The sequence below is a fragment of the Haemaphysalis longicornis genome, unplaced genomic scaffold (assembly GCF_048455015.1).
Source record: "Haemaphysalis longicornis isolate Haplotype H1 unplaced genomic scaffold, Haemaphysalis longicornis Haplotype H1 scaffold_6, whole genome shotgun sequence".
In the NCBI taxonomy this organism is placed as follows: Eukaryota; Metazoa; Arthropoda; class Arachnida; order Ixodida; family Ixodidae; genus Haemaphysalis; species Haemaphysalis longicornis.
This window is the reverse complement of record NW_027526407.1, coordinates 6744176-6764865: the sequence shown is the minus strand read 5'-3', so window position 1 is coordinate 6764865 and position 20690 is coordinate 6744176. Positions and strand designations below refer to the sequence as shown.

General features: G+C 45.7%; 1 protein-coding gene across 1 annotated transcript in view; it reads right to left on the bottom strand.

Annotated features, from left to right (window-relative positions):
- LOC144142219 (uncharacterized) overlaps positions 1–11304 on the bottom strand; it is a 38577-nt gene extending 27273 nt beyond the window's left edge. The window contains exons 1-2 of the mRNA XM_077673579.1: positions 10977–11304; positions 8250–8296 (exon numbers count right to left, since the gene is read on the bottom strand). Coding sequence (XP_077529705.1) covers positions 8250–8296; positions 10977–11058 — 129 coding nt within the window. The 5' untranslated portion in view covers positions 11059–11304. The remainder of the gene's footprint in view (positions 1–8249; positions 8297–10976) is intronic.
- Between the last annotated feature and the right edge of the window lie 9386 nt (positions 11305–20690).

Here is a 20690-nt window from a genome sequence, read left to right as displayed (position 1 = left end):
CCCCGATGAGACGATTCTAGGGGGTTGAGCGTTGGTGATACTAGCTTTATTGCCACGGGATGGTAAGAATTAGAGCATCGTCGGCACGTTTGCCTAGAACTAAGAACGTCTTCTTCTTCCTCCGGCATTCAGTCGTTGATGATTGCCGATGGGGGTCTGACGACGCCGAGGAGAGCTTACTTCCAGAGAAGTTGATAGGGGGGGGGGGGGGGGGGTTGGCGGTTTGCGAAGTAAAATGAGTACTAATGCATACGGCAATATACCTATAATGTTGATTAGTTTAGGATGGTAGCTGATTCCCTTGGTGAGCCCGATACACGGCCCCGCAGTACTTTCGCAGACATAGTGGGATTAAATCAATGTCAGCCAAAAGCTATATATTTGAATTTGCCGTTCTACCCTTTTTGACGGGAAGCTCTCCAGGAGACGCAACTTAATCCGGAACCCAGGAAATCACACGCGACGAAACACCGACCCCAGTGGCGCGGCACTTGATGATTGGAGCAGGCACGCGTGTACAGTGCAAGTTTTCAAGCCCTTGTGAAGCGGAAGCTCAGCCAAAAAACTTGGGCTACAAAAACAGAGTTCGTAGCAGCCTGAGCTATGCTGAAAATTCTCAGCTACTGCCATCCAAATCCCTGGCCTGTTTTCCTATATTTTCTGTCTACGCTGCACGCTCTCCGGAAACCAGGAAGTCACAAGGCCATACTATTACCTTCATGTACACAGAGGCACTGCAAGAAGGAAACGCCTATTCGTTGGTATAATTTCTTGAAGTCTGTGGCATCAGGGCAAGTGTCATCTCGTAACACCTTGCAAGCAATGTTCATTCCACGAGCTCAAAGCACAATTTCCCTTCTCCATGGGAGGCTGCAGCGTATCAGTCATCCCTTGGAGACCGGTCAAAATGCCTATTTTTCTCTTGAGTCCGTATCAAGCCTATTTAACATAATCATGAGGTAAAAGAAAAGGGGCACTTTGCGCAATAGGGTATTGTGTCGATTAGCGCCTTTTTTGACCATATGGTAATTTTAGACAAAAAATGCCTTATTTGTGTTATATATTACTTTTTGGTGGTTTGAGTCGATGGTCTGGAAGGACTGCGTTTAGTTCAGAAGCATAGAACGGGTTTTTCGTGACTTGCAGGTGGCAGTAAAGATCCGCGAGCTGTGCCAAATAAGCAGAGAAGCGCAAACCATGCACGAGCCCTCTCACCTCGACCTCGCCACATCGGCCGAGCCATCGTACGGAATTACAGCACGTCTCTGTACTATCTTAGTGATTCATCAGGGCTGTGTAGAGCTGAGGACGTCGTTCTGCTCCGTCAAAGAATGAATGCCTGGAGTTAAAATCTTTTTTGGGTCTACAGTTGCGTCTTCAACCAGGAGTTACCGAGCGTGTATCTTCCACCAAAACCCGTTTTTACGCCTTGGAAAGCTCGGCAAATGGCTAAAAATTACTACAATACACTCGCCGGTGGTACTAACAGCATTGCTGACGACAAAAGCGTTGCAGCCAAAATTGTTTCACTACGCTACACTTGAACACGGCTGGGCACATTCGTGTGCTTATTTCACAGTCTTAGCAGGAAGCATTTTCGCCGTTCAGAGCTTAGGCGCCACTCTGACTAAAAATCCTGAGCTCATTTTGAAGCTTCATGACAGATCCGCACCCATGCCCAAGAAACCGGAAGCCGACAGAGGCTGTCCAGTCTGACAGTATGCTATTCTGCCTGACATAAAATTCCTAGATTCCCGGTGCTAAAAGAAGTGGTGAAGGTTCTGAGCACCAAACATTCTGATATTCCAGATGAAATCAGGTCGTGGAGCGTCCCGAAGTACAAGCAGGCTCCCCCAACTTCAGTGAACGTTGAGCGCTTTTTTTGCCAACAATTATCGACCAAATTGAGGTGCAACTTCAAGCAGCAAATTATTGTCATGGCTTGCCATGGCTTTCGAGCTTTCATTTTGTTGTCAAATAATCTCGCCTTTTAAGCGACTTTTTAACATAGCAACTCTTGTGTGGCTAATTTTCACGAAGAAAATAAAATAACTTTCTCACAGCATAGGGCTTCTTCGGCGTTTTACTGCAGTTCCAAAATGTATCCCATGTACACTGCTGAAGTTAATATTAATTGAGCCTATTCTGCCTAAACGAGAGTATTTGGTTCCTATCAAAGCCTAAATAGTACTTTCCAGTACGTATTAGAGGCGCCTAAAACCTGGTCTTTTCGTGACAAAAGTTCCCGTCTCAAATCATCGCCGTGGGATAGGGCATGAGGTGCTGCGCATCCGGAACCCGGACGCAAATTACGCTTCCCTTTATACTTTCGATCTTCAGTGTTCGTCCTCGTGTGTGCCTTGGAGCAGCCTTTACCTGCAGAAACTTCCCCTTCGAATTCGGACTGGTGACATCACTTTTTCTTGCCCCTTTGCGTGTTAGTTTAGCAGCGGAGCTGTCTAGGGCTTCCCAATGTCCAGAGATGGTGCCCGTCACATCAGGCGAAGGTGATGCCCGTCACGCCAGGCGAGGTTATACCACCGGCCCGGAAGAGGCACCACCACCTCGACGTCGGTCCAGTGAAAGATCTAGGCACGTGGCGCTTATCCACCTCCCGTGCTATGCAAGTGCCGGTAAACTACCAGGCCTTCATGGCGGAGCTTCGAGTACATTGATACTGCAGCGAATGATGTTGTAAGCGGCCCCGACCCTGCGGGAGGTGGCAACCAGCATGCCGAGGGTTGCTCCGCGTTTTAGCATTTCCCAGGCATGTAGCTTACTTTAGTTTCCCTTCCCGCACTTTTAGTCGCCGCAAACGACAGCGCAAAACTTACTACACGCACGAAATTTTCCTTGGATTGCGAAAGACAGTGCAGAGTAGGGTGTTAAAGCTCGCATCGGCTTCCTCAACGCCTCCGTAGTGGAGGGCAGTTGAGGTCTGTCCTCTTCTCTACCTCGTTTTTGTGTATGCGTGCGAGTGGGCGTGCTTCTGCATGCTTGCGTTCTTGCATGCTCTCTACACGATTTCACCATTCATCTGAAGATGCTAACCCAGCATCGTGCATGGCTGATCTTTTCTGCCTCTCTAAATAATCTATTCTTCCCTTCCCGACAACGCCGGCGAACGTGCACCATGGTTCGGTAAGAATCTACGAGGAAGCAATAGTAGATGAGGCATTGTTGGCGCTCAGAACAGTAATCCCAGGCAATTGACGCCGACGTCGCAGGCAACGCGTCTCACCGCGCGGTGATTTGTGTACATAGTTTTTTTTAAAAGCGAGGCTTCTTTTGGTTCCTCAGCCAGCTTTGGAGGTGGTTGCTGGTGCTGCTTTCTGGAGGCGCTGGGCAACCGCAACGGTAGCCAGCCAAAGAACATGGGCTTTCTGACACACGAGAACGATAGGTAGCCTCCGCGTGACACGCCTCCCGGGGGAGTCCACTCGCGGTTTGTGTGCGGTTGGGGGAGCGATAATGCTCATTGTCCCGGACCGTGCGGGAAGGGTCGGCTGGAGGATGGGAGTTGAAGCCTCAGTTCCTGTGTGTATCACCGTCCCTGCGCTTCAAGATAGCGACGCCTTCACCGGGAAGATTCTAACTTGGAACGTTTCTCGCTACGTTTTAAATTTTTCGACGTACTTGCCGCGGCTCAACGCTCTGAACAATCAGCCGCAAGACCCAGCACATAACGCGCAAAAATTTCTGCGAGCGTGACGAGCGCTCGCACGTATTCAAGTCTGCTACATGTCAGCACCACGGAGACGGGCATACAGAGTAAGCCACGTCGGCGACTGAAAGCTTCTTCGTAACATCACCACATGACACAGGCAGCCCGTGAAAATTAGCACATATCAAAAGTACACGGCCTTATCGCTATGTAAAATCACTATGCGTAAGGAACGATATCCATGCAAAAGTCTTGGTTGAGGGTGAGAAGAAACTTTTAAAAGGGAAACAGGCCTTGGCACATATTTATAGAGTGATTAGTGCGAATTGTAGCGAAACAAAGCAAATCCTGCACCGATAGCAACAGCACAACAGAGAACTGTGGGAAGGGAAATAAATTTGAACATTGACAGAAAAAAAAGCGGAGCAACAGTTTTCCCCCAAACCGGAAGTTTGCCCTTACGGCCTACCAATGCAGCTGATTTACCTGCTCGGACCAAAAAGTAACGCACCGTATATGGGGGCAATTGATAAGGTGATAAAACCAAGCAAATACCGGAGGATTGGCTGCAAAGTAGGATGAATTTATTTCGCCAAGGCAGAGGCAACCTACCGCTCACAGTAACGTCAGTGGTGTATAGAGTCGTAATGCAAGCGATAAAATCACAATTTCAAGTATGGATGGAAGCACATAAAATCCTTGTGGAACTACAGAATGGATTTAGACAGGAGAGGTGCTTGGATGATAATTAATTCGTGAGAACACACTGCACTGAAATTGCGAATCAGATTTGACCATTAAGAATTACGTTCTTCGGCCTTAAAGGGGGACATGTCAATGCAAACAGAGAACTTCTGTGGAAAGTGCGACAATGAAGGGATTAGATGAAGAGTTATACAGTTTCTTATAGCAATCTATAAAGATACTAGAGTACACCCGAAATGAGAAGGGCAGAAATACGCACAGCAGGTCAACACTCATCGTGGACTGAAACAAAATGCCCTTTGAGCCCAATACTGTTTATGTTTTGCAGGGTGGGTTTGGAAAAGAAACTGGGAGAAAGTCAGTTATGGTTCAACTTAGTGCATATGTGGCAAGGCGAAGTGGCCGACAGCGTATTTCGGGAGAGTTATACGAAGACGATATTGTTCTTTTAGCTGATAGCCAGGGCGATATGCAACTGCTCATAAATATTAGTGCGCAGGAAGCCACTGACCTCGTGTTACGTTTTAGAACTGAAAAATCGGAATAATGGGTGTCGGTGCACCAGTACAGCCTCAGTATCAATTCAGCACGCATAATTACCCGAAGTCAAGAGAATTATTATTTGGTATTGCGGATAAACGAATGGGACAACTACCTAAGAGCTCTAGAGGAGCCACCTAAGGGTAAGGGAAAGCGAAACGCAGCTATAATGAAGCATAGAGTTCTGTGTGGTATAAAAAAAATCAAGTAGTGAGATGAATGTGAAAAAGAGTAGTGGCTCCAGGTCTGACATTTGCGAATGCTGTACTCTGCCTAAAATCAGACGTTCTATCAGGCCTTGAAGTGAACCAGAGAACGGTAGGCCGTTTGGCCTTAGGCGCCCTAGGAAAAACAACTAACGAAGCAGTTCATGGAAAAACAACTAACGAAGCATTGGAGAGAGATATGGGATGGGCGTGGTTTGAAGTTCTAGAAGCGCAGAGCGAAAATATGTTTTGAGATGAGGTTGAGAGCAATGGATCAACGTAGGCGGACAGCTAAGGTTTTTATGTACCTATGCTTGAAAAGCGTGGACATACAGTGATTAAGGAAGAGTTAAAGGCTAACGATGAAATACGGAAAGAACAGTGGTGAATCAGACAGCCAAGGTAACCAAAAAAGAAGCAAGATGGATAGAAACGAATAATTGAAGTGAAAGAATAAAAGCTAGAACATCTTTAGAGATGTACAGAGCAGAGAAATCGTACATCAGAAAGGAACATTTCGACGATAATTCCAAGGGGAGTGCTTTGCTTTTTGAGGATAGAGCGGGTTGCTTGAAAACTAGGAGCTTTGTGGGGAAGTATACAGAAAATGATCGAGTATGCGAAGTCGGCCGAAAAGAAATAGAAAATATGCGGCACACATTTATAATGTGAGTGCATCCGTCGAAATCTTGAAGGGGGAAACATTCGGCGTCCAGAAGCCCTATTATTTAAGGGTAGAACAGAGAGTTAGCTTCAAGGCTGGCGAGGCGACTAAAAGAGGATTAGAATGCTGGTAAATGAAAGACAGAGGGGGGTATACTGCCTGAGAACGCTACCATCTGCAAACAAAAAAAGTATTTTGTGCCTGCCCGCTAAGCAGCGCTAGTTATAAAACATAGATATGTTAGTTTTTTCTTCGTAAGATGACACGTCTCACCCCATTTCAAAGGGGATGTCACTACCAATCGATTGATCGATCGATCGATTGATCGATGGATCGATCAATATATCAATCAATCAATTGATCGATCGATCGATTAATCAATCAATCAATCAATCAATCAATCAATCAATCAATCAATCAATCAATCAATCAATCAATCAATCAATCAATCAATCAATCAATCAATCAATCAATCAATCAATCAATCAATCAATCAATCAATCAAACAACCAATCAATCAGTTGCCACACTCTCTCAACGTCACCTTTTATCTTATGTGAACTGCTTGCACGGTACTTCAAAAAATGCGTCCGCCAAGTGACCAGCTGTTTGTAGAAATCAAAAAGCAAATAAAAGTGAAAGCGCAGCTTGCCTGTGTGATTACTAAAACGTTCATTCCTTTATTTCGTTCTCCATTCGGATATAGCTGTAGATAGGCGTCCTCCTCCGCCTCTACGCCCCCACCCGCATTTCCTGTGAAATAGCAGAGCATTACGCATCTAGTCGGGGCTTGCGAGTCCCACCTTGCTTAAGTGTAGACGAACGTATTAGGATTATCAATGCTGCACTGTCTTTTTTTTCATTCTTATACGAGCTATTCTGTTCGTCCCCGGAATACAGACCATTTTTTATTCCGCAGTTCAACTTTCCTTGGTTCTGGCTACGATGCGTGAGTGCGCACATATTTAACTGCGCAGAGAGTTGCACTATGCTCAAGATTTTTGCGTAATTCATATTCATTTAAAATGCACGAGTGGTTGTCAGGTATTGGTATAATCACATCCTCGAGACAGATTTTTTAAGATGTATATATATTCGAAACAAGGCCGCATTCTTGTGCGCGCTGCAAGACGACACCAACCTCTCACTGTGCTGGTATCACGTCTATACGAGGTGATAATTGAATCCCTTTTGCCCGACGTGTTTGGAGGTGAGAGTGGTGATACGCTGCTGCTGTGGCTGACGCCAGTAGGAGTGACCAAGAAGCGCACAGAACCACGTGATCAGATAGCTTTCGTTGGCGTTAGAGCAGTCTACCAAACCTCATGTGCGTTTTGAAGAATTAGTACTATTTGGTTACAAACGTGGCCATAAAAAGTTGTTTTTTAGGAAGCGAAAATCCAAAAAGAAGAGAAACAGAATCAAATATTCCGGGAGCCTCCATGAACCAACCAGGGCTCATCCCGTAGACGCCGCGGAGAAGCGGCGGCAGGCGGTACAGTCACTGCAAAGCTCGAGGCTAATAACTGTGGCCACACCTCCAGCGTTTGAAAAAAAAAAACTCACAAAAAAAACAAGAACAATTCCCAGGGCCTTCATATTTTAAAACAAGACGGCTTATATTCCCCCTGGAGAAATGTCTTCCCATCAGTGAATTAGAGTTCAGAGGTGCAGCTAACGTTAAGGACCGTTGTAAGCTTTGTCTTCGTGAGATAGCTGTCCCGCATTGACAGCCGCACAGTGAAGCTGGTTCATCTACGGGAGGAGAATCATTACAGAGACTGGCTATGACTCTTGTATGAAACTATCCTGAACCAAATTATATGAGAATTACCCGCTCAGGCGGTTGTAATGGTCCACCGAGTTTTATTCACTTTCCAAAATTTCGAAGTTCACATTGAAGTAGTAACTATTGCGTAATTTTCTTCAGCTATCAAGACATGGGCCGGAGGAACACGTACAGCCCCAGGTTTGTCCACAGGAAAAAACTCTAGGTTGTCGATGTTCCATTAGGTAAATAAACAGGAAGTATTGCGCACTCGCAAATCACAAGGAAACCTGGTTTCCTTCATGCACCCGTTGGACTACGAACCCGTGAAAGCACATTGTAGCTTACGTTGAGGTGTGGCCCCACAGTTTTGCACGAGCAAACTTCTTTACAGAGCGGAAGGGCACTGCATTTATTTTCACTCGCTTTGCTTCCGCAGGCCTAACTCGTAGCTTTTTCTCCATGGACATCTTCATAGCATTCTGTCATGACACTGTCCTTCCTGGTTATTGAGATTCCAGTCTTACGGAAAAACTACCACGCACACCAGCTCCGAACGATCAGGAGACCCCACTGGTTGTCGCTAGTTGCGGCATCAGAAGCAGTGGTTATTTTACAAATACGCGTGGTAAGCGCATGCTCGCATTCAGGCTTATCAAACAGAACAGTAGTAACAAATGTGTACAGCAATAACTTAAATACCTTTCCAAGGCCAGCAACATCCGGCAGCGTAAGATTTAGGCAGCTACCTGAAAAACAAAACAATCATTAAAACAAGCTCGTTCTTTCGCGGCTACTTTGCTAATTTTACTACTTTCATATTTTAAATTTACAATCCAAGCATTTTTATACCCGTTTCTTGCCTCCAATGCGGCACGCATCGAACACTGCACTGGCTTTTCTCTACTATATTTACTTTCTGCCTGTTCTTGCACTCCCCGGGAAACTATGCCATGGCACTGCAGTGCAATTGGTCATGCTTCCCGGTGTACGCTCGCTCAGTTCAGTCTAAATGAGGGAGACGCGTTTTGTTTTCTTTTTTTGCCCTCTATTTGCCAGAACAATAATTGGAATCACAACTACAGTGTCGGGGCCAACCATTACCAGGCGTATCTAGCGCCGTCATACTCAACCATCGTTACCCCAATTTTTATCCCGTGGACAAACAGGTTGTCCCTTTAGCATGGGCATGAGGATGCAGTTCTTCAGCAGAGAAAACGTGACCTTTACCGAGAGGCTCCTCATGCCCGCATTACAGGTGGCCCAACGTAAGAAGCTGTGACCAGTTTAGCTCAACTTGATTCACCCCGGTCTTGGCTTTCCGCTGCTTAAGGGGCCATGCAGACAAAACACAACTTCCATGAGAATGATACACGTAGCATTGAAACACAGCTGCATTCCAGCCGCGAAAGACATTTTTTAGGCGAAAAAGCGGAAGAAGTAGCGCAAATATTTTCAACCTTTGCGCTGCACAAAGTCAGCAGCGACGCCATAGATGCAGCAAGTGACGCAGTTGAGCGAGACTGAAAGAATTGTTATTGGCGTGTGAATTGCACGTTGGCGTTCAAGTGGTGCCATCAAAGGGAACTGAAATCACCCCGCCATGCTTCTTGGCAACGGATTGCGTAAGGGGGCCGCCAACGGGGCAAGCAAGATTCCGTGACGTCATACAAACACCATTGGAAAGTAAATGTGGAGTCGCGAATGCTTTGATTTTGCTTAAATATCAAGAATATTGCGCTAAAATAGGTACAAGGTTATGGGAGCAAAGCGCTCTTTAAAAACAGAACGAAACTTGGACTTTTTCCTTCGTTACCGTTAATTTTTCTGCATATGCACAAAATATTTAAGCAGCATAAGCGGAAATAATTTCATTACAATGTAATTAGCTGAAAGAAAACTAGCTGAATTCTACGACTACGCTAGGGAATAAACTTTGCTCTAAAAGCCACAAACTCTACATCAATCTATAAATAAATAAATCCACGGTTGATTTCTTCACGCAACGATACGTTGGCTCGGTGTATGTTTTAAGGCGAAGGTTTGTATGCCTCACTGACGGCGGTAAATATCACTACACAACATATTGCAGTGAAGTCCACCTTACAAATCGAGGCCCTCAAAAGAAAGAAACGCTTCCCGTAGCCGGAATCCGACGTGGGTACCTGGCATAAGGAAGCCGATGTCTACCCGAATGCGCTATTCCGATGTGGTAGAAGCAGTTTAAACTTTGACTTTGACTCAGGTTACGTAGGAGGACGCTTCACGTTTTCACAATCTGTATCTTGAGGAAGGCGCCTAGATTTCTGTAGGTACACTTTCTCTATTATTGCCTTCTATTTCGTTCGTATTTATGGCCCGCGTTGTCGTTTCAAGCACCGCTATACAAATTAAGACATACATGCGCAAGTTTTGAGCCCTTGAAAGACGTGCAAAAAGGTAGGTCGTCACTTACTTCGGTGTAGCAAATATGCTCTCTAGCAAACAGTTTGCTTTTAAAAAACGGGTGTTACCAAACCGTTGTTTGCGGAGCTGTACGCATGGCTCATCGCTACTATTCGAGCTTATGTGTCAAGCGCAGGCCAAATGCTCGTGCCGTCCCGTTAGGCTGTTGACATATTTTCTGGGGTGATAACCACTCTCAAGTCATGCCTCGCTCTGCGGCTAGCTCCCCTGGCGTCTCAAGCAGTACGGCTTGTGAACACTGTATTATGTACCTGTTTGGGTTATTGAATGCAACGTCTGCGGCCCAACTACATACTTTGCGCTTTATCTGAGATCAACGCTATAACATCTCCTTGTTGTTGGTTTACGACGCTCATTTCCCGCCTGTGGGCCTGAGAGTTCCCAATTCTCTTTGCATGGCTCTTTGAGCGGGCCTGAGCAGCCTCTAGGCGTGTTGTTAAGCCCAAGACCTCGTTCCTATTAGGTAAGCGCCGTTAAAAGTGGTCGTACGCCGCCTTTATGTTCCGATAAACTGGCAATTATTATTTGGGAGGGTTTACGAGTAATACCCACAGCGTGTTACTGATGCCGGAGTTTTTCCACTCGTTTGATCTTCCATGTGCGTAATGAATCCCGCTGATCTTCCTCTGTTTGTACTTCGTTACTTACGCGGACTGATGTTTTTCTCAGCTTGGTTCCTAACGCGTACCGTTTCTGCCGGTACCGTTCTTTCCTTCACATCCACATTTAAACTTGCAGTTGTGAGCATACCGCTTCCGATGCTGCAGTCGCACAAATTATACGCTCGATGACAGAGGTGCAGCAGCCTTGAGGTGGGGTGAGAATGCTTACTTTTCAAGCTGAAATACTGCGCTAGCTTTTCCATAAAACATAGGCCTTAGGCTTCGAATTAGCCCTTACACTTAAATTATACTCGTCGTTGCAGCCAAAGCGTAGTTTGTCATTAAATGGAATCGTACGTACCGTTGTCACCGGGGTCTGCAGATGATACTTGTGAGACCGAAGCGGCAAGACAGAGGGTAATGAAAGCTACCAAAAACGACATTTTTTTGCAAGTCTGGAGAGATGCGGTGCAAGGTACAATACGCGGATATTGCTATTGACACTCCTTTGAAGCGTACGACGATCTTTTCGTACAGTCAGTGAGGGAGCCTGGGAACTGACGACAGAATTACGCGACATTTTATATAGTATAGTGCGGGCGCTTCTGATTATTTGTTCTTTTTTAGGGAAATATTGATGTTTTTTCGGCTATGGTACTTTTCACATGTTACTCACGCATTGCTGCTAAATGAAGACCTTGGGTTTTTACTCTGCGGTTTTTTTATTCGTGTCTCGTATAGTACACGTTACCTTACAGGAAATACCCGTAGCAAAGTCGTGCCTGCACAGCTGAACCGGATATCCTTGTGCGCCAATGTTTTTACACACATGGCGAGGATAAACATGTTTTTGATCTTGCCTCATGAAGCTAGCCAGTTTTGCCAGCGCGTGTGCATCTAGGGCGTGAGCCTTTGTGTTTTTTTTATTTGCAACTCATTTCCTGTTTTCAGTAAGCATTGGCGAAAATTTCAAATAACAATTCTAGAAATAGACTCACAGGCGAGCGGTGCAGCATGGCCAATGAGGAAAAAAAAGCAGAACTTCCTACCTCGAGCTACATGTAAACTCGTGTTGTGTGATAACAAAAAATAAAGAAAAGAATTACAATGGCGCGCCTAGCTCCCCCCCAACAATCAAGAGGCTCGGTGGCTTTTAAAAGTCAAATAAAGCAAGATCACTACTATAACTACTTTCTAAGGCTTATAAGGTTTCTTATCAATTCAATTGCATTGCAGAGAATTTTCTACTTTTTTTAAGATGTAATTTTCTGGGGCTAACGGGTAAGGCCAAAATCAGCACAAATGGCAAATAACGCTTTTAAGGGGCCCATTTAAGCGGAATACAGGTTTATGTTCGTTTGATAGTTTGTTTGTCTATGTGTGACGAACACCCGCACAATATTTACGCGAACTTCACTCAAATAAGTTGTAGAAGTAGAACGGCAAAGGAATAGGCTGCATAGTCAAAAGCTGCTCTCACGCAGTGCAATTACGACACAATACAGCATGCTCGTGGGATTGTCGGAGGCCTATAAGGTGAAACACAAATTAAACAGGAATCACAAGCCCACTCACGCAAGGCGTTTAGGGTATCTTCATTTAATAGCAGAAATAAAGGTAGGGTAAACAAATAGAAGTTTAAAGTGAACGTGTACCTGTATGCAGCTAAACAGCGCGTGAAACTGCCGGTGTCTAACACTCTGTGAAAATGCCCTCAAGATCATTTTCCCCTAATCACTAGTAGTGAGCAGTGCGAGGAGGCACTTGGCAGCTCCAACCTGGCCACCCAAGACCTTTTAGTTTAACGCCACTCACCTGGTGTCCACTCCGTCTCCTTAACCCATCTGTTCACAATAAAGCTTCTCTCTCTCTCTCTCTGTCTCGCACGCGTGCGCAGACCATTTTCTGACACAACACAGGCCAACTGGCCTCAGCGGCACTCCCACATGCATGACAGTGTTTCTCCATTCAGTCTCAGGGTTTGGCATTGTGATTAGTACCATGAACCGCAACCGAATACGGCACGTATAGCCGCAATCATAAGTAATCGCAGGTAGGAGATATCGCTGCGCCACCAAAGAAGTCCGAGAATAACTCACCGGTGCGTTGATTGCTTCAGTTGCGGCTAACGTGGGATGGCAGCGTTGGATAAGCCCAGTGCGTGGACTATTTGTCTTTAAGGGACACTAAGTAAAAAATAATTTTTTCAGAATCGATAGATTATATTACCGAGAACACAAGTACAGCACTTTTACGCGCAGGGTTCTAAAATAGGGTAGAAAATAGCGAACGTGTGAAGACAGCTATCGCCACCACTGGCCGTACCACGGAACTTACACCGGAAGTAGTTGAACCTGCGTGGTAAATATTTTAAAAACACGCCTCAAGATAATTTTTCTTATTCTTTATCCTCTGTTTAGTCAGCGTCCCGCATTGCCAAAAAAGGCGCTACAACCGGGGGGTTACAGAGCGGAATAAAACAATTCTTTTTTCATACAGCACACAGGCTTGTCTTGCAGCCGGTTCCAATCTCTGATGGCCATAAAAAAAATGCGCTCCAGTCCATCATGTGAAGGTCGTTTCAAAGCGAAGCTGTAAACGACACCCACAACGATTACGCATGTGACGTCACTTGAATTCACACCTGGCTCTACGAAGCGTGAAACCAGATACAAGTGAAAGGCACTTAACCCTACCATTTACAACTTCAAAAAAGATATTCTTTGCTAAGGTTAAATCACTGCATCATTCATAAACGGTGGTTGGCTCAGTTGTATTCGTGAAGCACGTGAGTGGAAGCTCTTCTTTTGTAAAATAAAGGAAGCTATATCCGGTGTTAGACGACATCACTTCTGCTTCATCTCTGCCGCTGCCGACTGAGGAGACGAGATCGGCTGCACAGACAGAGAAGTAGTGGGATGCCATGCGTTGGTGTAAGCTTCCTTTAATTTCTATAACTCCTAGCGCATGCGCAAGGCGCGCACACAAGTGCTACAAGTGCAGTGAGCGGAGCGCACAGCGCTGCGAGAGATCGCGTGACGCTATCTCCTACACATTCAACGAGAACGCAGGGGCTAAACTCGCAAATGTGCTCGGTGAGTGCACCGTCTGTCTCTCCCGTCTCCGCGTGGGTTCGTAGATCAATCAGTAAGGCAACGGGTTCTCGCTCAGTTTCTCTGTTCACTCCAGGTTCGATTCATGGCGGACCCAGTAACTTTTTTTATTTGTTCGCCAGAGTTTGGTGCTGACAACAACGTTCATGACAGAACCCTTGAGGGTAAAGGTGAAAAGCTTCGCTTTAAAAAGGATTTGTGAACCATGGTTGCCCTTGCACGGTTATCTTTTAATTTGTGTCCATGGTAATTACGACTTGATAAGTAACTGGCCTAACTAAAATATGTGTGATGGTGAATTCCAGTGTGCCCGCGAAAGACAGAAAAGAAAAAGTTCAAACGCAGTCTTTTTCTGCGCAAGGAAAGCAATTCGCTACACAATTCGGCTTTCGTAGCAGTAAAGCTGTCTCTCCACATATACCGCCATTAAACAAGCCGCGCAGCTATGTTCTGAAACTTTTCGAGCTGATCAATCGTCCGGGCCTGCATGAGGTCCCACACAGGGCATGCTTACTCCACAATTGGTGTAACACAAGTGAGGTAGGCTGTATATTTTAATTTTTAGAGTGCCCATCTTAAATTCCTTTGCGTAAAGTTTAGAGTGCTTGCCGCATTGCCAAACACATGATCATCGTTGGCGTTCCATTAACAATCATGTGACAAAATACCGCCTGAATATTTCTAAATTTGGTTCGGTAGTAATCATCATCATCATAATCATCATTAGCCTATCTACGCCAACTTGAGGGCAAAGGCCTCGCCCATAGATCTCCAATTATCCTGGTCATGTGCCAACGACGACCAATTTATCCCCGCAAACTTCTTTATGTCAACTGCCCATCTAACCTGCCTCCTTCTGCCACGGTTGCCTTCTCTAGGGATCCACTCTTTTACCCTTAATGGCCAAGAATTATCTTGCCTTCGCATTACATTCCCTGACCACACCCATTTAATCTTCTTTATTTCTACTGATACGTCATTAACACGCGTTTCTACCCTTTTCACCACCATCCGCATCGCAGGAAAAAGATACCTCTCCCTTGAACACCGAGCGTGCATCACCATCGCTCCCCTGCAAAAGAACATGGACCCCGACTAGCATGCTGAACGACGCCGCATCAGGACCAACGTCCTCCCAAAAACGCAGCAGTGCCTCCGCCTTGTCAAGCACGTTTACTGCGTTGACGCACATCCTGGGGAAGATGACGGAGGCATCACGGCTGTCGTCGGACCCATAAACTATGAACTCGTCACGATAGAACCAGACGTACATGCTGTCGACGACCTAGCAACACGAGCCATGTACGCCGCTACCACCCACATAGTTCGCCCGCAAACACCAATCATCATTGCCACCGATTCGCAAGCTACCTGCAGACATTTGAACAAACATTCATTAGGACACTTATTTTGTTGCAAATATACACGGCATTTTTCGCAGTTGCTATATGACACGGAGCAAGAACAAGACAGGAGGGTAAACGAGACCTGATGGCGCGGCCAAATAATGTCCCATGTACTTGGCCCAGGAAAATGTAGCGGCATCTCTATCCGCAGAAGAAAATGGGGGAATGCAGCCAATCAATGATTAAATCACTCAATGAAAAAGTAACTCAGTTAAATAATCGATTAGGTAAACAATCAGTCCGGTAATTTTCTTCGTTGCAGACTTCCAAAAATATGCCTTTATGTATTTTAACTTTAGAACTCTTTAATACCTTGGGAACTCTTCATATTAAGTAATCTCCTGTTATATCGTCCACAGATATGCGAGTTGCCTCCCGTTTACACCCGAACTCAGTTTTCCAACTTAACCATTGCTAGAATGTTGCCGAAAATGTGTTCTTTGAAAATTTCAGCATTACTATTGTGTGAACCTATCATCCTAAGAGATTCGGCTGTTCGTTCTAGGTATTTTGTTAACGGTTCACTCCAGCACACCCTTTCCTTTTTATTGTGTCTTTAAATTAACTGCAGATCCCACACGTGGCAGTGTTGCAGCGTCGTACGACACCTAGCGTACATGTTATCTTCTTCGACGTTGTATTGGTACCACTTACAGACTTCGATTGCGAATTCCGGCATATCGACAATACAATAAAACGCATAAGTGACCTCTGCTAAGGCGAATTACATTTCCAGCTTGTCAGTTGTGGCATTGTGACAATGTCCATGTGCCCTCGGACATCGGTACCGTCTCACAGCTATCTAGACAGGCAATATTTAGACAATATTCAAAATACTATATGAGGTGCCACACCTCATTCGCATACTATCAGACTGCTTACACAAGCTGTGGCAGCTATATCAACTACCCTACCGGACACGCAAAGAGGTTCAGGTCACACCTCCAGTAGTCCCACTCAAGCCTCAAGCTTTGAGAGCGGGAGAGGGAGAGACAAAGAGAAAAATTTGCTGAAAAGGAAAGAGATTGGCCTGGGGCAGTAGTCTTTCCGCTGCTTTTTAAGCGGAGTTTTAGTGTTCTCACTGATGACGGCTGTGACGCAAACACGCCGCCCTGGAGTAAAGCGAAATTTCTCTGACGATGATAGTGATTGTGGACCAATAACAGCAAAATTAAAGCGCTTCCCTGCGAAGCTTAGCGACTGTTGCGTTACGCCCCCTCCGCTGAAGGTTCATGTGCAGCAGAGGAAGCAGGTGACGCAGGCGCGCGACAGCGCCAAGTAAATAGCCCTAATGTCATATTGTGAGGTGAACATCGAACGCCGCTACCCACAGGCTGAGAATGGCGTTGCTCTGCGTGCCGTAAAGCTTTTAGCAACAAAATGTTAGCCCTAGCTTCCCATGTTGAGGTGTAGGATGTTAGGCGTAACGTCACATCTTGGGGTTTCACACCTCCAACCGGCACGCACTCAAAGATCACAGAAGCGTGCACTCACACGCAAGACTTTATTGGTGAAGCTGTTTAGCCGGTCATTCCCGGACACATTGTTAACCTCCAGAATCATTGTTTATTTGCATTGCTGCGGTGCTAGAGCTATAAGAGGTTGTGTTTTTCGCATTGAGTGGTGGATGCAGTCATCCTCAGCATTGCAGACTTCCACCAGCTTTACTGGAGAAGCTTAAGTCGCGCAAGGATTGAACCATAGCAAAGCTGCAGGAGTTTTTTATACCTGAGCACTGAAGGACACATCACCACGCAATTCTACAAGCTTCAAATGGCTCATTCACGTGCTTTGTTGTCGCTTTTCACGATGCTACTAGTAGTCATCGTCATATGTATCGATATCGCCGTATTCCTTATGCCAACCGTTACATCCGCCGTGGCGCTTGGCGACAGCGCTGTATGTTGGGATCAGAGAAATGTGGGAGAGTTGAAACGGGTTCATGAATAAATTCTATTTGCGCGACCGAACGAGGGAACGAGGGGTCACAAGCGAGCGCAGTATGTGCTCTTTGGTCCTCGTCCAGCGGCAAAGTTAGAATTTAATCATGAAACAGCTGCAGTTTCCTTTTTTTGCTAAAGCCGCTGTGCTAGCCGGGGCTCGGCAGTCGCCGTGAGGTTCACGCTCATCAGTGGTGCGTGCCTCCAGTGGTTTGTGCCTCCAGAGTATAACAAACCCGCAGTGAAGGCTTCACCAACCAAAGAATTCATCACGATAAAGCTCCGCGTTCAACCATCGTCATCGTTAGACGAAGAGGACCATGATTTTTTCCCAATACGCGCACTACTACGGTGGCAGATAAAAAAAAAGAAATTATTGTACCAGCGTCAGAAGTGACGATGAAAACAACAAATAGATTATATGTTCAGTGAAGCTTGATGTCGGGCTAGTTGGTGTAAGATGCGTTTAAAGGGAAGTTTCGCTTAGTAGGTTCACAGTGACGGACACAGAAGAAAAAAAGTACTTTCACGAGAACACGGCGCACAATAAACTATGAATACGCAACATAATACGAAAAATGTGTGTCACTGTCCGGTTCAAACCAAATGAGCAACGTCCGGATATATAAATATATATATATATATATATATATATATATATATATATATATATATATATATATATATATATATATATATATATATATATAATAAATTAAAAGTACACAGAGTATGTGGGTTCACGGCCTAGAATCTGCTTTACAAGGAGGTTGTATCGCGAACATACACGGCATAATTTGTTTCTCAGCCACGTGCATACAGTAATGTACAGACAGAGCGGGAACGTAAAGCGTGGCAAGGCCGCATGAAGGCTTTTTTCGCACACTGTGGGCGAACCTTTTCAGGCAATGACCTAGTTTCGCGCTCAGTGTTCGCTTTGACAAATTTGTTTTTTCTTGTTTGGCTCTTTGGGTGTTTCCGACGGCATTGCACTGACATGCGCTTCATTTGGTCCTCACTTACAAATGTGATCGTTTTTCTCTGTCTGCTATTCGTCCGCTGTACGCGCGCTTGCTCGGTTTACCATCGCTGATATTTTGTATGGTCGTTGCGCTTCGTCCCTGACGATGCACCACGGGCGAAGGGGCGGAATTCTATCGAGTGCCGGGATTTTGGCGAGATTGATTCTTGTGAGATCTACTTGGCGTCACTGAATTACAGCCAAAACTTTTTCGCGTGAAGCAGGTTAGGTGGTGGTTTCACTCTGCGCCAATCGCGCGAGCCTTCGCGAGAAATAGACCCCGCCGGATGCCTTCCGCTGCCCTTAAGGATGACTACCAGCACAAGTAAAATTCGGCCCCGGCTGTGAGCTACAGTGTGAGTTTGAGTATAGGCGTCGTTTTGCACCATAGGTTTTGGACAACACGTTATTGTAAGCGGTTCTTTAACATTGCGTACACAAGTGCAAGACCAGCAGCCACAAGGAAAAGGGAATTTCCTTGAACAAATTTACCGTCGATTTTGCGAGAGAGCAGCAGTTGAAGAAAAACAATCGGTGCCCTTGAATTCTGTGAACAAGGATTTCCAGTGATGCTGGATGCAGTCCCAAAGGTGGACGAAACAAAGCACTTATGATTGTAACTTGCGATTAAAAACAATTTCTACTTTATTATCGGGGGGAAACCTAAAGCAGTATAGTTTTATCCTCGCGAACAAACATGGGGCCGTCCATTTCGCACCCATGTATAAAAAGCGGACGGAAATTCGGTAAGGTTTATACTTTCACTGTGAGATAATATAAGAAGTATATAAAACCTAACGTAAAGTTAGTGACGTGCCGGTTGCTAATTCGCAATAACTTTGTTTCTGGCAGTTTCGATAAAGCGTGAGTTGTAGCCGTTTCCTGTGACCCTACTCCCTGTGTTGAATGAACGGAAGTTCAGTAAGGTTTACAAGTTTACCGTGAACCAAGTATTTATTACGTGTAAATGAAACGTCGATATGGTGGATTCGCCGCAGTGGCCAATTTACTATAATATATTTCAAGATAGCTGCAATAAAATTGACAGCTTCACTTGAATTGCAAAGTCGGCGTGATTTTGTAGACGGATATATAGCGTTAATGCCTCCGCCGTAACAACGGAAGTCGATAATTAGTGCTATGGGTAATTTTGTAAAAGTTTACAAGAAAGCAGTATATGAATTCGGAGGATTGGATTTATTTAAAAGAAACAATACAACGTTGAAAAATTACCCTGAAATGTGATTAGGTAAGGGCTATTCCTTCTTTTAACGAGTTACGTGCAGATGTGGCTTAAATAAGGATATATTTTCACCGTAGTTTTGGTTAAGAAGAGGAGGAATAAACGTGTCTCTAAACCATTAGGCACTGGGGAAGAATCCTCATTCGATGTCTCATTGAGGCCGGCCGACTTGTTAGGCTCTCTGCACCAGCCAAAGCCAATCGTTAGGGTCTGGGATTGACAGTGTTCTCTCCTTGTGCTCAAGCGGGGGTAAGTCAAGGGGGGTAGGTGGTGATTCTGTCACATGCCGACCTATTATAGTAGAGGGTGCCCGAAGCCTCCCAGAAGCGGCATTGTGAAGAGTAAAGGGTGGGGGCGTGAATGTGGGTTTTATTGGGTGGGGAAATCTGTTGCTTTGGATGTTTGAGCCATGGTTTTCTTGTTCTTTAGTGATGCTTTTCTGCGCATAGCGATATATTGTTAGTTTCAGACGGCAATGATGGGTTATTTCATTTAACGACAAGAGGGGGCATACGTGCCGCTGCCGAACTCCTGGCTTGCCCGGTGGGTCAACTCCCGGGAAAGCTGATGGGCAGCTTCGTTATCAGACACGGCGGACTGGGCATGAGCCCAAATATTCCTTACGGGATGTCAAGGAGGATGCTGGAGAAGCATTGTTCTCGCAGGTCGAGATATTAAACCGCTGGTTCTGGTGGTGAAACATTTGTTCAAGTAAAAGAGGTTCGCGCTTGAAAGCGGGAGACGCCCTCAGTCCAGGGGCCCTGCGCCGGCTTCGGTCCTGCGGGCCTGTCCACCAACGGTCGCTGGTCCTCAAGGTTGGAACTCCACAGCCCGGCCTCCCACTGCTCGTGGGTAGGGAGAAGGTTCTGCATGCTTGTCGGCTGTCTGTGATGATTACTTCTGCATAGTTTTGTGCATTAAATAGAAGATGGCTGCTTCGTCCTCTTGTAAAAAGTGTAATGAGGCAATCGGATGTTGTACAAGGTGGTTTATTGAGCAAGAGGAGCAACTGCAGGGCAATGTATCATTTCTTGAACAAGTTTTCATCAGCTTGCAGTTCACATGCGAGCAGTAGTAGAAAAAAAACCGGTGCTTATCGCAGGCGTGTGCAGGGGCATTCCGGGTGGCTTCCGGCACTGGACGCTGTAGAGCGAACTCGACGTGTGCGCTCTGCACCTTACGTGTAAACACACGTGAACTGGAGAGTATAGGATCACGCAAGAGGTCACACCACGAACGCTGGACAGAGTGTTATTGAAGATCAAGCTTGCCGACGCACCCTCCTCCTCCCGAGCCGCACGCTCACGTGCGCTCGGTATTTCGTGTTGGTATTTTTTTTGGTAACTCAAAAT